The 21,459-nt window shown below is 40.0% G+C and overlaps 1 protein-coding gene across 1 annotated transcript in view; it reads right to left on the reverse strand.

Annotated features, from left to right (window-relative positions):
- Window positions 1–15,033: 15,033 nt before the first annotated feature.
- The window catches only part of pav (pavarotti), a 36,229-nt gene continuing 29,803 nt past the window's right edge, over window positions 15,034–21,459 (reverse strand). The window contains exons 4-5 of the mRNA XM_067789578.1: window positions 16,096–16,983; window positions 15,034–16,036 (exon numbers count right to left, since the gene is read on the reverse strand). Of these exons, the coding sequence (XP_067645679.1) occupies window positions 15,530–16,036; window positions 16,096–16,983 (1,395 nt within the window). The 3' untranslated portion in view covers window positions 15,034–15,529. The remainder of the gene's footprint in view (window positions 16,037–16,095; window positions 16,984–21,459) is intronic.

The following is a 21,459-nucleotide window of genomic DNA, read 5'->3' on the forward strand; positions in this document are numbered from 1 at the left end:
TTTCCAAATCTTCATATCACAATAGTTTCAATTTTTGTTAATTTTCAGTTTGAGTTGGTATTTTTGTCCACTTTCTTTGTTTAAATATCACTTTATGGTTGTATGATTCAAATCCAATTTGTATAATCCGGTAAGTTTTAATATAATATATACTGATTCTCTAGCCCATTTAAAGTATTTTCGTCTTATCAGGTGTTATATCTTATAATCCGGTAAGTTTTAATATAATATATACTGATTCCCCAGTCCATTTCATTGTTGTTTTTGTCCAATTTTGGTAATTATTTTTCGTTTATTTAATTTTTGTATTTTATAATCCGGTAAGTTTTAATATAATATATACTGATTCCCCAGTCCATTCCATTGTTGTTTTTGTCCAATTTTGGTAATTTTCGTCTTATCCGTTGTTATATTTTATATTTATTCCGGTTATGTGTACATGACTGTACATTTTAGTTACTCCGTTAAATTGTCCCGTTTATTTCCGAGAATTTTATTTCCATTTGTATGTATGTATCTGAACATTAATTTTCAGTGGCTTGTTGCCAAGTGTCTTCAATGCTAAATTTGATTTTGCCCGATAGCAATTATATGTATATTTTTGCACAAAGTGCATGTTTTATTTTAAAGTTTTTCCAGTATTTTTGCCCGATAGCAAATGATTATCATTTTTTGCACAATTTGCATATTTTTACGATAGTTTCAATTAATTTTTGTCATTTCGACTCCCGCACTATCCGCCATTTTATTCTCATACCGCGTGAGTAAAGCCCCTTAATAACACGCGGTTGAGTAGTGGGGAAAACCGAACTTGACGCGACGACGTCAGAAAACGAAGTGCTTTATTCATCTTCACTACAATTTTATAATTTAGTTTAAGCTGGAGTCATTGGTGCCGTATGTCGTATCGCTGTATCCGTATCCCTAACGTAATCAGCTGTTTATCGTTACGACGGTAAACCAAACCCCAATTGGTTGGCTACGATACGGTTACGACCTTAGCGGCACCAATAATCGATTGCATTGATTCTCATAAGGTTGGTCGAATCAGCTGTTAAAAGGTTACCGATACGGTTACCGATAAAGCACCAATGTCTCCAGCTTTAGTCATTGCGAAATACGGTGGAATGTAAACAATACAAATGTCAAAATTTACAGTGTTGAATAACTATTACGAAAGTTGCTATTATACGTGTGTTGGAGAACGTAATTTTGCAGATATGCTTACGTAGCAGGATTAAATGATTTAAAACGTAGGCTGATACGCCACATTACCCCCCTCTTAGGAACCAGGAAGGTTTGCGGTGAAAGCAGGTTTAAGTATGTCGATCGATACCTTTGTTTCGTTGTTATTAAATTGTATAACGTAGTATTTGGAAGTTCGCCTTAACACGTTGTAAGGACCTTTGTACGGGGCTGTGAGCGATGGCCGTACAGAGTCATCTCTAACAAATACTTGCGCACAAGACTTCAATTCTGGATGAACGAAAACTTTAGGAGATGCATGCCAGGATGTGTCAACTGGGCGAAGGTCTTGCATAGCTCGTCTAAAATCAATTATGAAATCATGTTCATCGGTCGACGGTTTGTTGTCGATAAAAAATTCCGCCGGTAGGCGAAGATTCGTGCCATAAACTAGTTCCGAAGGTGTTGCCATTAAGTCGTCTTTAAACGCGGATCGAAGACCAAGTAATATTAACGGTAAATGCTTTGTCCACTGGTCAGCACCATGACAGAGGATGGCAGATTTTAGAGTGCGGTGCCATCGTTCCACCATGCCATTGGCTTGTGGGTGATTGGACGTCGTTCGCAAATGGCTAACTCCAAAGCGCTGAAGAAGTTGTCGAAAAAGTGCACACTCAAATTGCCGACCACGATCGGTGGTAATTGACGTAGGAACTCCGAAACGAGATATCCACTCTCTTACTAAGGCGGTGGCCCCAGACGGTGCGGTAATATCGGGAGTGGATTCGCTTCTGGCCACCTTGTGAAGCGATCAATTATTGTAACGCAGTACCGATTTCCATCCGAAAGCGGAAACAGCCCTACAATGTCGATATGAAGGTGAGCAAATCTTTCGTTGGGTATGGCTCGTCGTTGCAGCTGCGTTCTATTGTGGCGAAAGACTTTATTTCGTTGACAATCTATGCAACTTCGAGCGAATTCCCTGCTATCTCGTTGTATTGACGGCCAAACGAATCTTTCTGTCATAAGCCGGGCTTTGGCTCTTATTCCGGGATGTGCGAGACCGTGTATCGATTGCAGAACACTGGAGCGAAATTTTTTGGTAATGAACGGTCGTACTTTCCCAGTTGAACAGTCACAGTAGATTTTATGTTCACTAGAGGGAATAGAAAGCAAAGCAAATTTAAGTGAGTTAGCAGTGTTACCTTTCAAGAGTGATTGGAACTCTGAATCGGTTTTTTGATCTGCAGCTAGTTTCTTGTAATCTATCGGCTGGTGTGTAATCGACTCAATACGAGACATCAAATCTGCTACTGCATTATTTTCACCATTTACGTGCCGAATGTCTGTCGTAATTTGGGCAATAAAATCAAGTTGTCTTACTTGCCGGTCAGACGCTTTGTATAGTCGTTGTTTGAACGCGAAGATCAGGGGTTTATGATCCGTGTATATGTGACAATTTCGCCCTCGACCATGTACCTGAAGTGACGCAAAGCTAAATAAATGGCGGTTAGCTCCCGGTCGTAAGTACTGTAGCGCTGTTCCGATTTTGAAAACTTCCTCGAAAAAAACCAAGCGGTTGGATCTTATCGTTTACGACTTGATTGAGTACTGCACCAGCAGCTAAGTTAGATGCGTCGACCCAAAGTGATAGCTCGGCGTTCGGAAGTGGATGTGCGAGCATAGCAGCATCAGCTAACTCTCTTTTACAGGACTCAAAGCAGCGCACGGTATCGTCAGATCACACGAGGGGCGTTAAATCGTTGCGTTTGTTTGTCGGTATCATATCGAAAAGAGGTGACTGCGATTTGAGTGCGTGAGGCAAAAAGCGTCGATAAAAATTTAAAGTAGCTAAAAAACGCTTTAACTCTTTCGCCACTGTTGGAAGTTTAAAGTTCACTAAAGCATCCACCCGACTCTTGAGAGGTTTTATACCATCTTTCGTAAGAGAGTGGCCGAGAAACTCTAGTTCCGCTACTCCAAATTCTGATTTCGTAACGTTTATTGTAAGGTTGTTGTTTTTTAAGCGCGTAAACACTTGCCGTAGATGGTCTCGATGTTCTGCTACTGACGTTGACGCAACGCAAATATCATCCAAGTATGTAAAACCGAAATCAAGTCGACGAAGCACCTCATTTATTAGACGCTGGAATGTTTGAGCTGCGTTCCTCAGACCAAACGTCATCTGAGTAAACTCAAACAGACCAAAAGGCGTCGTAATGGCGGTTTTTGGGACGTCATCTGGGTGAATTTTTACCTGATGGAATGCATTTTGCAAATCAATTTTGGAGAATACAGTCTTACCAGCAAGAACGTTGGAAAAATCCTGTAAGAACGGTAGTGGGTAGCGGTCAGGTACCGTCTGCGCATTAAGTGAGCGGTAATCACCGCATGGCCTCCAAGAACCATCTGGTTTGCGTACCATATGCAGTGGGCTAGCCCAATTACTGCTCGATGGTTTACAAATTCCGAGTTTGAGAAGAGATTCAAATTCAGCTCGGGCTGCGGAAAGTTTTTCGGGAAAAAGCCTTCGTGGCTTCGCAAAAACGGGTTGGCCGTTGGTGATGATTCTATGTACAATAGTGGATTGCGTGGAGGCTCCAGTAACTGGCGCACGAGTAATATCGATAAATTCACGTAATAAATCTAAAAACTTTGAGGTCGTGCTAATGGTTTTAACACTACCCACACTGCTGATCTCTTTGTCACAATGCGCACTTAAATCCGTTTTGCTGTCGATTAAGCATTTCCGTTTAAGATCGACAACAATTCCAAAGTGACTCAAAAAATCGGCGCCTATTATGGCTTGAGAAACATCCGCAATCAAAAAATTCCAAGTAAAGTCGCGACGCAAATTAAGGTTAAGTCGCATGATTATTTCGCCATACACTTTAATACGAGAACCGTTGGCAGCAAACAAATTTTTACCGGTGTAAGTAGCTCTGGCTGTCCCCGCAACAAATGGAATTACTGATACGTCAGCACCCGTGTCAATTAAAAAACGAATTTTAGATGACGTATCGAATATGCGAAGCCGGTAGGTTGAGACAATATCAGGCTGCTTGCCAACTCCTGATATCGTCGTAGCCGAGCAGTATTATTGCGAAGTAGAGGGTTTCCCTAAAGAACATGGTTCGCGACATTTTGTAGCTTTATCGTCAAACTTTTCGTGGTACCAGCAAATTCCGTTTTTCGAAGTACCGTTTTTATGCACTGTTTTTGTTCGAGACGTTGAACGGGAACGTGGGCGGTTCTCCCTAACCTTAAACTGTTTTTGCAAGTTACGTGACAGCTCTGCTATTTCATTTTTAATATCCGAAATATCATTGCGTGATGAAACCATGTCTACTTGGCCATTATACCACCCAATAGATTCAGAAATTGAATCTGCTACCTTCACTTTTTCCGTTAAGGGTACATTGGTGGCGATTATGGCTGCTTGAACGTATGGCGGAAGGCGTGCGACCCATAGATCACACAGAAGGCTATCGTCTGCTTCATGTCTGCGAACAACTCGCTTGGTTTTCGGTCGCCGAGTGGCATGTCTTTTAGGACGCGTTGCAGGCGACGTTGTTGACTTTCAGTGTAGTGATCGATGACTTTTTGCTTCATGTAAGTAAATTTATCCGTAAACGGAGCTGCATCAATTAGCGGCTTAAATTCCAGAAGTTTTTTTGGTGGTAAGCTCGCAAGTACTATGTGAAATTTTCGTAGATCACTCTGCACGAGCGAGGCTTGAAACCAAAATTCTAATGCGTACAAGTATGCCTCGATGTTTTCTTCACTCAACACGGGTAGCGGAATTCGAGGAGCACCATTGTGGTTGTCCAAAATACTAAAATTTTGGCCCTCCTTGATCGTACTGCTATCGTTTAGAGGCATTTCTCTTAAAATTTTCCACAAAAAACCGCGTGATAAAAACGTTCGGGGTCACCACTGTGGTTATGTTAAAACACGACTTTACTGTTCAAAGTTCACTTCTTTATTCATCTTCACTACAATTTTATAATTTAGTTTAGTCATTGCGAAATACGGTGGAATGTAAACAATACAAATGTCAAAATTTACAGTGTTGAATAACTATTACGAAAGTTGCTATTATACGTGTGTTGGAGAACGTAATTTTGCAGATATGCTTACGTAGCAGGATTAAATGATTTAAAACGTAGGCTGATACGCCACATTACCCCCCTCTTAGGAACCAGGTAGGGTTGCGGTGAAAGCAGGTTTAAGTATGTCGATCGATACCTTTGTTTCGTTGTTATTAAATTGTATAACGTAGTATTTGGAAGTTCGCCTTAACACGTTGTAAGGACCTTTGTACGGGGCTGTGAGCGATGGCCGTACAGAGTCATCTCTAACAAATACTTGCGCACAAGACTTCAATTCTGGATGAACGAAAACTTTAGGAGATGCATGCCAGGACGTGTCAACTGGGCGAAGGTCTTGCATAGCTCGTCTAAAATCAATTATGAAATCATGTTCATCGGTCGACGGTTTGTTGTCGATAAAAAATTCCGCCGGTAGGCGAAGATTCGTGCCATAAACTAGTTCCGAAGGTGTTGCCATTAAGTCGTCTTTAAACGCGGATCGAAGACCAAGTAATATTAACGGTAAATGCTTTGTCCACTGGTCAGCACCATGACAGAGGATGGCAGATTTTAGAGTGCGGTGCCATCGTTCCACCATGCCATTGGCTTGTGGGTGATAGGACGTCGTTCGCAAATGGCTAACTCCTAAGCGCTGAAGAAGTTGTCGAAAAAGTGCACACTCAAATTGCCGACCACGATCGGTGGTAATTGACGTAGGAACTCCGAAACGAGATATCCACTCTCTTACTAAGGCGGTGGCCCCAGACGGTGCGGTAATATCGGGAGTGGATTCGCTTCTGGCCACCTTGTGAAGCGATCAATTATTGTAACGCAGTACCGATTTCCATCCGAGAGCGGAAACAGCCCTACAATGTCGATATGAAGGTGAGCAAATCTTTCGTTGGGTATGGCTCGTCGTTGCAGCTGCGTTCTATTGTGGCGAAAGACTTTATTTCGTTGACAATCTATGCAACTTCGAGCGAATTCCCTGCTATCTCGTTGTATTGACGGCCAAACGAATCTTTCTGTCATAAGCCGGGCTTTGGCTCTTATTCCGGGATGTGCGAGACCGTGTATCGATTGCAGAACACTGGAGCGAAATTTTTTGGTAATGAACGGTCGTACTTTCCCAGTTGAACAGTCACAGTAGATTTTATGTTCACTAGAGGGAATAGAAAGCAAAGCAAATTTAAGTGAGTTAGCAGTGTTACCTTTCAAGAGTGATTGGAACTCTGAATCGGTTTTTTGATCTGCAGCTAGTTTCTTGTAATCTATCGGCTGGTGTGTAATCGACTCAATACGAGACATCAAATCTGCTACTGCATTATTTTCACCATTTACGTGCCGAATGTCTGTCGTAATTTGGGCAATAAAATCAAGTTGTCTTACTTGCCGGTCAGACGCTTTGTATAGTCGTTGTTTGAACGCGAAGATCAGGGGTTTATGATCCGTGTATATGTGACAATTTCGCCCTCGACCATGTACCTGAAGTGACGCAAAGCTAAATAAATGGCGGTTAGCTCCCGGTCGTAAGTACTGTAGCGCTGTTCCGATTTTGAAAACTTCCTCGAAAAAAACCAAGCGGTTGGATCTTATCGTTTACGACTTGATTGAGTACTGCACCAGCAGCTAAGTTAGATGCGTCGACCCAAAGTGATAGCTCGGCGTTCGGAAGTGGATGTGCGAGCATAGCAGCATCAGCTAACTCTCTTTTACAGGACTCAAAGCAGCGCACGGTATCGTCAGATCACACGAGGGGCGTTAAATCGTTGCGTTTGTTTGTCGGTATCATATCGAAAAGAGGTGACTGCGATTTGAGTGCGTGAGGCAAAAAGCGTCGATAAAAATTTAAAGTAGCTAAAAAACGCTTTAACTCTTTCGCCACTGTTGGAAGTTTAAAGTTCACTAAAGCATCCACCCGACTCTTGAGAGGTTTTATACCATCTTTCGTAAGAGAGTGGCCGAGAAACTCTAGTTCCGCTACTCCAAATTCTGATTTCGTAACGTTTATTGTAAGGTTGTTGTTTTTTAAGCGCGTAAACACTTGCCGTAGATGGTCTCGATGTTCTGCTACTGACGTTGACGCAACGCAAATATCATCCAAGTATGTAAAACCGAAATCAAGTCGACGAAGCACCTCATTTATTAGACGCTGGAATGTTTGAGCTGCGTTCCTCAGACCAAACGTCATCTGAGTAAACTCAAACAGACCAAAAGGCGTCGTAATGGCGGTTTTTGGGACGTCATCTGGGTGAATTTTTACCTGATGGAATGCATTTTGCAAATCAATTTTGGAGAATACAGTCTTACCAGCAAGAACGTTGAAAAAATCCTGTAAGAACGGTAGTGGGTAGCGGTCAGGTACCGTCTGCGCATTAAGTGAGCGGTAATCACCGCATGGCCTCCAAGAACCATCTGGTTTGCGTACCATATGCAGTGGGCTAGCCCAATTACTGCTCGATGGTTTACAAATTCCGAGTTTGAGAAGAGATTCAAATTCAGCTCGGGCTGCGGAAAGTTTTTCGGGAGAAAGCCTTCGTGGCTTCGCAAAAACGGGTTGGCCGTTGGTGATGATTCTATGTACAATAGTGGATTGCGTGGAGGCTCCAGTAACTGGCGCACGAGTAATATCGATAAATTCACGTAATAAATCTAAAAACTTTGAGGTCGTGCTAATGGTTTTAACACTACCCACACTGCTGATCTCTTTGTCACAATGCGCACTTAAATCCGTTTTGCTGTCGATTAAGCATTTCCGTTTAAGATCGACAACAATTCCAAAGTGACTCAAAAAATCGGCACCTATTATGGCTTGAGAAACATCCGCAATCAAAAAATTCCAAGTAAAGTCGCGACGCAAATTAAGGTTAAGTCGCATGATTATTTCGCCATACACTTTAATACGAGAACCGTTGGCAGCAAACAAATTTTTACCGGTGTAAGTAGCTCTGGCTGTCCCCGCAACAAATGGAATTACTGATACGTCAGCACCCGTATCAATTAAAAAACGAATTTTAGATGACGTATCGAATATGCGAAGCCGGTAAGTTGAGACAATATCAGGCTGCTTGCCAACTCCTGATATCGTCGTAGCCGAGCAGTATTATTGCGAAGTAGAGGGTTTCCCTAAAGAACATGGTTCGCGACATTTTGTAGCTTTATCGTCAAACTTTTCGTGGTACCAGCAAATTCCGTTTTTCGAAGTACCGTTTTTATGCACTGTTTTTGTTCGAGACGTTGAACGGGAACGTGGGCGGTTCTCCCTAACCTTAAACTGTTTTTGCAAGTTACGTGACAGCTCTGCTATTTCATTTTTAATATCCGAAATATCATTGCGTGATGAAACCATGTCTACTTGGCCATTATACCACCCAATAGATTCAGAAATTGAATCTGCTACCTTCACTTTTTCCGTTAAGGGTACATTGGTGGCGATTATGGCTGCTTGAACGTATGGCGGAAGGCGTGCGACCCATAGATCACACAGAAGGCTATCGTCTGCTTCATGTCTGCGAACAACTCGCTTGGTTTTCGGTCGCCGAGTGGCATGTCTTTTAGGACGCGTTGCAGGCGACGTTGTTGACTTTCAGTGTAGTGATCGATGACTTTTTGCTTCATGTAAGTAAATTTATCCGTAAACGGAGCTGCATCAATTAGCGGCTTAAATTCCAGAAGTTTTTTTGGTGGTAAGCTCGCAAGTACTATGTGAAATTTTCGTAGATCACTCTGCACGAGCGAGGCTTGAAACCAAAATTCTAATGCGTGCAAGTATGCCTCGATGTTTTCTTCACTCAACACGGGTAGCGGAATTCGAGGAGCACCATTGTGGTTGTCCAAAATACTAAAATTTTGGCCCTCCTTGATCGTACTGCTATCGTTTAGAGGCATTTCTCTTAAAATTTTCCACAAAAAACCGCGTGATAAAAACGTTCGGGGTCACCACTGTGGTTATGTTAAAACACGACTTTACTGTTCAAAGTTCACTTCTTTATTCATCTTCACTACAATTTTATAATTTAGTTTAGTCATTGCGAAATACGGTGGAATGTAAACAATACAAATGTCAAAATTTACAGTGTTGAATAACTATTACGAAAGTTGCTATTATACGTGTGTTGGAGAACGTAATTTTGCAGATATGCTTACGTAGCAGGATTAAATGATTTAAAACGTAGGCTGATACGCCACATATATTTTGAATTTAATTTCCGCTTCCGGACTCCAGATACTGGGACCCAAGCGCACAGCTCCCGATATTGGAGTTGTATTAAGAGTGTAATGCTGTCGTATAGAATTACCTATCTCGGTAATGGCTTATTTCCTATTAACGATTCTTATTTTAGTTATAATTTAAGTTCGGCTGCGGTTTCGGATTCGGTCGTTCCCGGTTTCGGGTAGGACTCCTGATTCAATTCTGGTTTTGATCCAGGTCTGTTTTCGAATAAGATTCCAGTACTCATAATGCTAATCATAAGCATCACTATCATCATTCACACTATTACTTACTTACTTTCACACTATTATCATCTCTTTTATTATACTCAGTTGAGCAGAGCTCACAGAGTATATTAACTTTGATTGGATAACGGTTGGTTGTGCAGGTATAAAGGAATCGAGATAGATATAGACTTCCATATATCAAAATCATCAGTATCGAAAAAAAATTTGATTGAGCCATGTCCGTCCGTTAACACGATAACTTGAGTCAATTTTGAGGTATCTTGACGAAATTTGGTATGTAGGGCACTCATCTCAGATCGCTATTTAAAATGAATGATATCGGACCATAACCACGCCCACTTTTTCGATATCGAAAATTTCGAAAAATCGAAAAAGTGCGATAATTCATTACCAAAGACGGATAAAGCGATGAAATTTGGTAGGTGGGTTGAACTTATGACGCATAATAGAAAATAAGTAAAATTTTGGACAACGGGCGTGGCACCGCCCACTTTTAAAAGAAGGTAATTTAGAAGTTTTGCAAGCTGTAATTTGGCAGTCGTTGAAGATATCATGATGAAATTTGGCAGAAACGTTACTCCTATTACTATATGTATGCTTAATAAAAATTAGCAAAATCGGAGAACGACCACGCCCACTTAAAAAAAAACTTGTTTAAAGTGAAATTTTAACAAAAAATTTAATATATTTACAGTATATAAGTAAATTATGTCAACATTCAACTCCAGTAATGATATGGTGCAACAAAATACAAAAATAAAAGAAAAATTCCAAAATAGGCGTGGCTCCGCCCTTTTTTATTTGATTTGTCTAGGATACTTTTAATGCCATAAGTCGAACAAAAATTTACCAATCCTTGTGAAATTTGGTAGGGGCTTAGATTCTAGGACGATAACTTTTTTCTGTGAAAAAGGGCGGAATCGGTTGAAGCTACGCCCAGTTTTTATACGCCGTCGACCGTCTGTCCTTCCGCTCGGTCGTTAACACGATAAATTGAGCCAAAATCGATATATCTTTACTAAACTCAGTTCACGTAATTATCTGAACTCAATTTGTATTGGTATAAAAAATGGCCGAAATCCAAATATGACCACGCCCACTTTTTCGATATCGAAAATTACGAAAAATGAAAAAAAATGCCAAAATTCTATACCAAATACTAAAAAAGTGATGAAACATGGTAAATGGATTGGTTTATTGACGCAAAATATAACTTTAGAAAAAAACTTTGTAAAATAGGTGTGCCACCTACCATATTAAGGAGAAGAAAATGAAAAAGTTCTGCAGGGCGAAATCAAAAGCCCCTGGAATCATAGCAGGAATACTGTTCGTGGTATGACATATATAAATAAATTAGCGGTACCCGAGAGATGATGTTCTGGGTCACCCTGGTCCACATTTTGGTCGATATCTCGAAAACGCCTTCACGTATACAACTACCACCACTCCCTTTTAAACCCTCATTAATACCTTTAATTTGATACCCATATCGTACCAACACATTATAGTCACCCCTGGTCCACCTTTATGGCGATATCTCGAAAAGGCGTCCACCCATAGAACTAAGGCCCACTCCCTTTAACACCTTTCGTTTGATACCCATATTGTACAAACGCATTCTAGAGTCACCCCTGGTCCACCTTTATGGCGATATCTCGAAAAGGCGCCCACCTATAGAACTAAGGCCCACTCCCTTTTAAAATACTCATTAACACCTTTCATTTGATACCCATATCGTACAAACAAATTCTAGGGTCATCCCTGGTCCACCTTTATGGCTATATCTCGAAAAGGCGTCCATCTATAGAACTAAGGCCCACTCCCTTTTAAAATACTTATTAACACCTTTGGTTCGATACCCATATTGTATAAACGCATTCTAGAGTCACCCCTGGTCCACCTTTATAACGATATCCCGAAAAGGCGTCCACCTATAGAACTAAGGCCCACTCCCTTTTAAAATACTTATTAACACCTTTCATTTGATACCCATATCGTACAAACAAATTCTAGAGTCACCCCTGGTCCACCTTTATGGCGATATCTCGAAAAGGCGTCCACCTATAGAACTAAGGCTCACTCCCTTTTAAAATACTCATTAACACCTTTCATTTGATACCCATATCATACAAACAAACTCTAGGGTCATCCCTGGTCCACCTTTATGGCTATATCTCGAAAAGGCGTCCACCTATAGAACTAGAACTAAGGCCCACTCCCTTTTAAAATACTCATTAACACCTTTGGTTTGATACCCATATTGTACAAACGCATTCTAGAGTCACCCCTGGTCCACCTTTATAACAATATCCCGAAAAGGCGTCCACCTATACAACTAAGGCCCACTCCCTTTTAAAATACTTATTAACACCTTTCATTTGATACCCATATCGTACAAACAAATTCTAGAGTCACCCCTGGTCCACCGTTATGGCGATATCCCGAAAAGGCGTCCACCTATAGAACTAGAACTAAGGCCCACTCCCTTTTAAAATACTCATTAACACCTTTCATTTGATACCCATATCGTACAAATAAATTCTAGAGTCACCCCTAGTCCACCTGTATGGCGATATCTCGAAAAGGCGTCCACCTATAGAACTAGAACTAAGGCCCACTCCCTTTTAAAATACTTATTAACACCTTTCGTTTGATACCCATATTGTACAAACGCGTTCTAGAGTCACCCCTGGTCCACCTTTATAACGATATCCCGAAAAGGCGTCCACCTATAGAACTAAGGCCCACTCCCTTTTAAAATACTCATTAACACCTTTCATTTGATACACATATCGTACAAACAAATTCTAGTCACCCCTGGTCCACCTTTATGGCGATATCTCGAAAAGGCGTCCACCCATAGAACTAAGGCCCACTCCCTTTTAAAATACTCATTAACACCTTTCGTTTGATACCCATATTGTACAAACGCATTCTAGAGTCACCCCTGGTCTACCTTTATGGCGATATCTCGAAAAGCCGTCGACCTATAGAACTAAGGCCCACTTCCTTTTAAAATACTCATTAACACGTTTCATTTGATACCCATACCGTACAAACAAATTCTAGAGTCACCCTGGTCCACCTTTATGGCGATATCTCGAAAAGGCGTCTACCCATAGAACTAAGGCCCACTCCCTTTTAAAATACTCATTAACACCTTTCGTTTGATACCCATATTGAACAAACGCATTCTAGAGTCACCCCTGGTCCACCTTTATAACGATATCCCGAAAAGGCGTCCACCTATAGAACTAATGCCCACTCCCTTTTAAAATACTCATTAACACCTTTCATTTGATACCCATATCATACAAACAAATTCTAGAGTCAGCCCTGGTCCACCTTTATGGCGATATCCCTAAATGGCGTCCACCTATAGAACTATGGCCCACTCCCTCTTAAAATACTCTTTAATACCTTCCATTTGATACACATGTCATACAAACACATTCCTTGATACAATGCCATACAAACGCATTCCAGGGTTACCCTAGGTTCATTTTCCTACATGGTGATTTTTCCTTATTTTGTCTCCATAGCTCTCAACTGAGTATGTAATGTTCGGTTACACCCGAACTTAGCCTTCCTTACTTGTTTTCTTTACATTTAATGCTTTTTTTGTTGGTGGAGTTTCCACCTCCTTTATTCACTCTTCAAATTTGGTCTTTTGATTATCATATCTTTTGACTGACTTGGTGTCTGATTGGTCATATCAACTGTGCCATGTACACTGTTCGCACATTACCTACCTGCTTGATTGGCGATTAACCCTTTAAACGGTTATGGCCGTCCAACAAGGCGCATCAGTAGCTTCTTCGCTCTGCTAACACTGGCGCCAATTGGTCACACCAAGGGAATTTGAATCGTTTTCCTCCTGGTCCTTCCAGCGGAGTGCGATCCACCCTATTCCTCCGCTTCCATAGTTAAGTTCCGGTAAAAATACTTTCGTTCACATTACATGGCCTATCCAGCGTAGCTGCTACGTTTTAATTCGCTGGACTATGTTGATGTCTGCGTAAAGCTCGTACAGCTCGTAATTAAATCCTCTTCGATATTCGCCGTCGCCATCGCATAGAGGTCCGTAAATCTTTCGAAGCTCTTTTCTCTCGAACACTCCCAGAGCTTCTTCATCTGATGTTGTCATGGTCCATGCTTGTGCAACATATAGCAGGACGGGTAGGAATTTACTTTTCAGTTGCCTACCTAGTCCAAAGTATAATTTAATGGCAAGAGTGATTCTGCGCTGGATTTCAGAGCTGATTTTGTTGCTTTTGGTAATGCTAGTTCTCAAAAACGAAGTCTTTTATAATTTCGAAATTATGGATTCCAACAGTAGCGTGGTCGCCAAAGCGCAAATACGCTGACTCTTTGCTCGATGACAGCAGGTTCTTCGTTTTGTCCTCATTTACCTTCAAGACCCATCCTTTCCGCTTCATTTTCCAGTTTAGAGTAAGCACAGCTTACGGCGCGTGTGTTCAGGCTGATGATATCAATGTCTTCAGCATACACCAGTAATTGCACGCTTTTATCGAATATAGTTCCAGAGCGGTTAAGTTCTGCATCTAGGTATAGTTTTGTCCAGCAACGAGTTAAAGAAATCGTGCGACAGGGGTCACCCTGTCTGAAACCTCGTTTAGTGGGCGGCTCGGAGAGGTCCTTCCCAATCCTCACAGATTGTGTTGCTCAACGTCATTTTTCACAGCCGTATAAGCTTTGCGGGGAAGCCATATCGGCATATAGGCAGCTCCTTTCGTGCTGTCGAATGCGGCTTTAAAATCGAAGAAGAGGTATTGTGTTTCAATTCTTTTTTCGGGTTTTTTTTTTTTAAGGTTTGGCGCGTTATGAAAATCTGGTCGATGGTAGATTTATCAGGTCTGAAGCCGCACCGATAAAGTCCAATCAACCGATTCACGGTGAGATTCATTCTTTTACACAATAGACTTGATAGGACTTTATATGCAACAACAATTAAGATTACAATCGTCGGGTATCACTCGTCCGACCACATTTTGCAAAGAAGCTGATGCATGCGCCTCACCTTCCCACATTATACTCACGCTTACATTCCTGATCTACACATACCGTGAGCAATCAAAAAATTAAGGCAGAATGGGCAAACATTAAAAACATTAAAACAAAGATTAAGAGGGGGATGAAGTCAACATGGTAAGACTAAATATTCCTCGAACAGGCACTTTAGTGAATTGATAGCCAGCGATTTGAAACTTCACCCTTACATTTGTCAATGGACGTGCTCTAAGTCAAACCTCTTCTGGTTAAAATCAAATATATATTTCTGTTTCTAATTCATTTTTATTTTATCTTTCAAAATATTTCGCTGTTTGCACCTACTTGAAGTTGCAAATACGTACGGGTTTTATGAGTATTTAATTAATTATCAATTATGATAAGTACATATGTAAAATACTATGATGGAATAACAAAAAATAAAAGGAAATACCTTTCGGTCTTGGTTTAAGTAAGATAAATTTAAATAAACAACGTTGTCAAAAAGTAATCATACCCCAATATACAATATAAGTATGTATTGAACTAAATATAATCTCTGGAAATATATGCAAGTGTGTACGTTGAGTTGAACTAATCACTGTAGTAAGTTCGTACTTAACTCTATATAAAAATATTTTAAAATATATGTGTTACATAGTTATAACTTGATCCTCAAGGTGCTCGTCCATCCATATACCATATAGATGAACGTATGTAAGCATATAATAAAAGGACGTTTATACTCCTTTTCTTGCGATACACTCCTTTCACCAATCTCACTACACTTTTGTGCGTTTATTATTATGACCCTCGATGCCAACATTACAGCGCGAAGCTAAATCTTGTGCAGCAGATGTACCGCCACTGAACGCTGCAGCCGAAAGTGCCGATGAAGTGACTGCACCCAAGCCGCTAAGTGTTACACCACCAACGCCATTACTTGGTCGTTTACGATTTGGTGACGAAACTGGTGATTTTTGCTTTAAACACTCCACATCATCGAACACTACTTGGGCGCCACCACCGCATGTTGGTATAATATTGCCTTTGTAGAGTTTAGTTTCAACATCGCCATCGGTATCTGCTTCTTGCGATACAAGGCAATACTTGGTATTCTTGTGTGTAGTGAGCTCTTTGGCATCAGTGAGCTTTGTTACAGATTTGCGATTTTTTAGATATGGTTGTAGAATAGTACCAAGCGGTACTGGATTGGGTGCACGATGCTCAATCCATTTTTCACCAGCTGAGCGAGAACGACGGTGTCGATTGTTGGCAGCAGCCATACCCTGTAGGGCGAAAAAAGCTAAAATTATACTTTTTTTAAATAAATTTTTCACAAACTTACTCTCACGTGTCGTGGTGAGGCATATATGTCGGTACGTGCGCTATTCACTTGTGTTGACTCTGGACGCATTTGAGATGGGACCTCCGCTATGGCCAATTTCTCATCGAATCCATTATCATTACTGTTTCGTCGCACCAAAGCGTTTATGTCTTCCGATTGTATTATGTCCGATACAAGACGTAACTTTTCATCACGTAAACGCATTTTTTCACGCATTTTATCGCGCTGTGTACGTAGTCTTACTTCCAATTCACGGTCCTTTTTATCTACCTCTACAGCTAGTTTAGATGTGAACTTCTTCTTTTGTTTTTCTTTCTCCTGCTCTTTTTGACTAAGCATATTTTGTTGCTCCTTCAATTTTCGTGTTAGCTCATCAATTTGCCTCTCACGATTGCCTAACTTATTGTTTAGCTCATCAATTGAACTTTCATGAACGCGTAATTTATTTTCCATAGCCAGCATACGTTCACGTTCCTGTTTATACACCGTCTTTAGCGATCCTAATTCGGTACGTAATTGAAGATTTTCTCGTTCCAGTTGCATCAAATGCGTACGAAAGTTATCGCACCTATTATCCAGATCTGAGCATAATATTTTACGTTTCTCTATGCGCTGCATTAAATACTGCATTAGATCTTGTATGGCAGTTTGAGCTTGAGGACTGTCAATTTTATAATCTGGAAAACCAGGCCCCAAAGAGTAAACCAAACCAATATCAACATCTAATTTGTTGGCATCGGTGTGTCCCAAGTCGTTTAGATTGTTGACAGCAATTTTGAATAGCTTATTTGCCTTTCTTCGACCCGGTGTTAGGCCAAGATCAGGTTTAATGGGCGTGGCACGTGCAATCTGTACCTCTTGTGTCATTTCAGCAAATTTCATCACTTGCTAGAAGAAGTTCAGGAACAGTTAATAACATAAAAAGCTGACATTAAACTTATCTGCTAAAATATTCAAAGGTTTGATAAAAATATTGATACAGTCATAATAAAGTGTACACTACACACATCTACATCTTTTCCAGTTTGAGTTCAGAAAATTACAATTCAAGTTCAGAATTTCCAATTTAAATTCAGAAATTCACAATTCTAGTTCAGAAATTTACAATTCAAGTTCAGAATTTTCAATTCAAGTTCAGAAAATTACAATTCAAGTTCAGAAATTCCAATTTAAATTCAGAAATTTACAATTCAAATTCAGAAAATTACAGTTCAAGTTCAGAAATTCCAATTTAAGTTCAGAAATTTCCAATTCAAGTTCAGAAATTTCCAATTCAAGTTCATAATTTTCAATTCAAGTTCAGAAAATTACAATTCAAGTTCAGAAATTCCAATTTAAATTCAAAAATTTCCAATTCAAGTTCAGAAATGTCCAATTCAAGTTCAGAAAATTACAATTTAAATTCAGAAAATTGCAACTCAAGTTCAGAAAATTACAATTCAAGTTCAGAATTTTCAATTCAAGTTCAGAAAATTTGTCGGAATTTTTTTTTTTCATCCAATGGCAATAAATGTATGTAAGATGGTATCTATGTGTTAAGGAAGCATTAGACATCTTAACTCGTTTAAATCAATTTTGCGAGATAGCGAAGAAAAAACTCTCGCTCATAAGTAGCAATTGCAATGCCATCCAGCTATATTCTTAGCGTCACAACCATTGATCTGCACTAAGTACGACAGCATTGATGACGAAGATACGACCACTCAAATAGTCAACGGAGCGTCCACACTCCCGGAAATAAGGTATAGGTACTGTCTGCATAGATCTTGGCGCCATATGTCTAAATATCTCAACTTATCCGCCATCATTATCATTCATCATGAATTGGCACTTACGCCCCGATTCTCAGCGTTACCGGTAAAATAGTACCCAGAACATTATGTAACCGAATATCGTTACCAGTTCTTTTATCCGCGATTCTGGCCAAAGCAGTAACGCTGTCATCACCGAAAAACTCACCAGTGTCTGTGGAAAAATTTGAAAGGTAGTTTTCTTCGCTTTCACGGTTGCCACTTTGGACCATTTGGACCCAAAACTTATACAAAGAAATTCTATGCATTACTTCTCGTTTGGCACGTTGATATCTAAATCTTTCTCATCCAGCAACCCAACGGGTTAGGGGGTCAGAATATACCGGCGGTAGGTATGCCTGTCGTAAGAGGCGACTAAAATACCAGATTCAAGGGGCTGTGTAGCGCAACCCTTCAGGTTGCCAGGGCAATATACAGCTTCTCCAAACCCAATTGTCAACCTCACCTATCCGCGGCGAATCCTGTTTCACTAACAGACGAGTCTCTGGCGACCCAAGCTCCTCATGGAACTTGGGGGTGGCGAGGGAGGGATGATGGTCTGAAGATTTAATGTGGCCATATAAATCGTTCCCGAGATGGTCGGGCTAGCACCTAAATGGTTCTGTGTTACCGGAGCGCACCAGATCTGTATCTGGCAAAGGACCATCACATCGATAACACTCCCAAAAGCCTTCGGGGAGCAACCTTATCACTACAACAACAACAACAGTTCAATGAATTCCAGGACTATTGTGGTGTTAAGCCACGCACGGTAATTGAAAACTAAGTATCATAGCACAAGAAATATTTTAACTCGAAGACAGAAGGAAGAGATTTGATTTCGGAAGAAATGTTTTGTATAAAATTATTCCCGTAGGTGTTAGCAGAACCCCTGAAGCCTGGGATCAACACTCACACTTACTGAATCTAGGCTCTGATATGAAGTTTAAACGTTAAGGGAAAAAGTATGCATCTATAAAAATATTACAAACAAAATTGCCTAGTTTCATTTACGATTTACTGAGTTTTCCACATACATAGTTCGGCAACACCAGAACGCAAATTTTGAACCGCTTCTTACTAAAACCTAACTGCACTATACATTTTATTTCATTGCAATCAACAACATAATGCTAGAACCAAGAGCTTTGTGACCAAAACTAGGTTCACAATGTTTGGTTGGTGAAAGACATAGACTTATCCTATGTCAAAATATAGTACCATTTTTGGTTGCATGCACATATATTTGTTTGTTCAGCTTGAATTAAAGGAAAGTCTTCGCTATGTTTAGTAAAATTTCATATGGAAACATCCTAAAATTTTATATTTTATACTAATAAAATAAAACAAAAATTTGGTCCTTTTTTTCGATGAATTTTGGTCCAAAATGAAATGTCTCGCTTGTAGATACGAGGTTAACGAATAAACGGGACGATGTGTATATGCATATTATGCATGATAAGTTTCTACATAGGTATATTGTAATTTATTCTGTGAAAGTACATAATGTAAACAAATATGTATAGCAATAGGCAACACTTTTTTACTATTATCTTTACTTATTTTCGCTTACAATTCTTTATTTTTATACAACAGCTGTTGTGTGGTTATTTCGATGTAACCACCTACTTTTGTGGGTAAAAAAATTATCCGGATACTTTCGCTGGTAGAACACCAAAAGGGTGTAAAAGTTGCCACATAATTTCGTTACCGTGGTGAAGAATATTGTTACCACACTAGAATTGGGGCGTTAATCGCGATTTTGGCAGTTTCGTAACAAATAATGCCAGCTTTCCCTGTTTCGCGGTAACTGACGGCTATTGGGAGCACCATGAGAGGTCAAGTCTTCCTCCACCTCGCAACTCTGTGGAGGTTTCTCCCTTCCACTGCTTCCAAACTGTTGTTTCGACTGAAGTACTTTCGTGGCCGTAGCGTCATCATGCACTTGTTGGAAAGAATTATCCTCCATTTGATTTCAAAGTTCGGGATGTACGCACCTTAAAGAAAACTTGGGGTACACTATACCCAAGCAACCATTTTGGCAACATGGTCAACGAAGCATCAACACTTCCCGCAAGTAACATATAAGTATAAAATTGATTAATTAAAATAACTTTTGAAAATTAACACCCTACTTATAAATTTCTGAATTCGAACTGTAATTTTCTGAACTTGAAATGTAATTTTCTGAACTGGAAATGAAAATTCTGAACTTGAATTGTAATTTTCTGAACTTGAATTGTAGTTTTCTGAATTTAAATTGGAATTTCTGAACTTGAATTGTTATTTTCTGAACTTTAATTGGAAAATCTGAACTCGAATTGTAAATTTCTGAACTTGAATTGTAACTTTCTGAATTTAAAATGGGAATTCTGAACTTGAATTGTAATTTTCTGAACTCTAATTGTAAATTTCTGAATTTAAACTGGAAAAGGTGTAGTGTAGCGATATTAGCTCTAAATCGACTAGGAGTACACAACGAACTACTGTTGGCCTGGGTTCCTGGTCACAGGGGAGTTGAGGGTAATGAGCAGATGGATAGACTGACCAGAGAGGCAGCAACGACACGACCCATTGGTATCGAGCCGTTCCTGCCAGTAGGCCCGCAGGAAATTAGGAGGCATTTATTAGTAGAAGAGGGCGAAAAGAGGGAAGAACACTGGCGGAATATGCCACGCTTGAGACAATCTAAGTTACTGTTAGGGGGTTCCAGCACAATTCGATATAGGGCATTGATAGGCCTGCCGAAAGATAACCTAAGAATCCTAACAGCTATTCTTTCAGGACACTGACACATGCAGAAGCTGGGCATACTATCGAACAACACATGCCGATTTTGTGATCGATCAGCGGTGACGGCGGATCATATCCTCCTGGAGTGTGACGCAATCTCAAAACGCAGGGCTAAGTTTATGGACTCACCATGGCCAGATCATTCTCATATTAAATCCCTCAAGCCAGTTGAACTGCAAGGGTTCATCAGAGATGTCGGCTTGGATGAGGTGCTATGAAGCTGAGGGCACAATAGACCAATGGCGCAGTGCGATCTTCAATTAATTATCTATCTATCTATATTAGCTCTACTTGAGGCGTTTATGGGTGAATAATTTTTTTTTTTTTGTTTTTGTGTTTTTGTTTTTTTATATTGATATGTAATACTGTCTTACTTAAGGAAAAAAACAAAATAAAACTCTTACAACAAAAATGAATATTGAAGAAATATCGGAAATACTTCATATTTTTGGTATAAAAAGAATCAATTTCCAGTACTTTGTGTGCTTTCCATTTCTTTTTATTACGGATTGTTAACGAAGTGCAAGCTGAGTAATATGTAATCAGTTTTGATTTAAACACGCTAATGGTTGTGAAGTATAATTGTAAAGTACTACTCCCAAAGTAATCTAAATAAAGACCAGTTTGCAATACTGAATATTGGAGTGATTTATTCAACAGTTTAGCGATTCGAACGTTTGCAGAAGGTTTGAAATAAGCGGAATTTTCCAAAATTCGTTACAATTGTTGTCAGAAGAGGAATTTTTGAATAAATCCCAGAGTTGCAGAGCACAACCAGGAC

The sequence above is a fragment of the Eurosta solidaginis genome, chromosome 5, assembly GCF_040869045.1.
Source record: "Eurosta solidaginis isolate ZX-2024a chromosome 5, ASM4086904v1, whole genome shotgun sequence".
NCBI classification, from domain to species: Eukaryota; Metazoa; Arthropoda; class Insecta; order Diptera; family Tephritidae; genus Eurosta; species Eurosta solidaginis.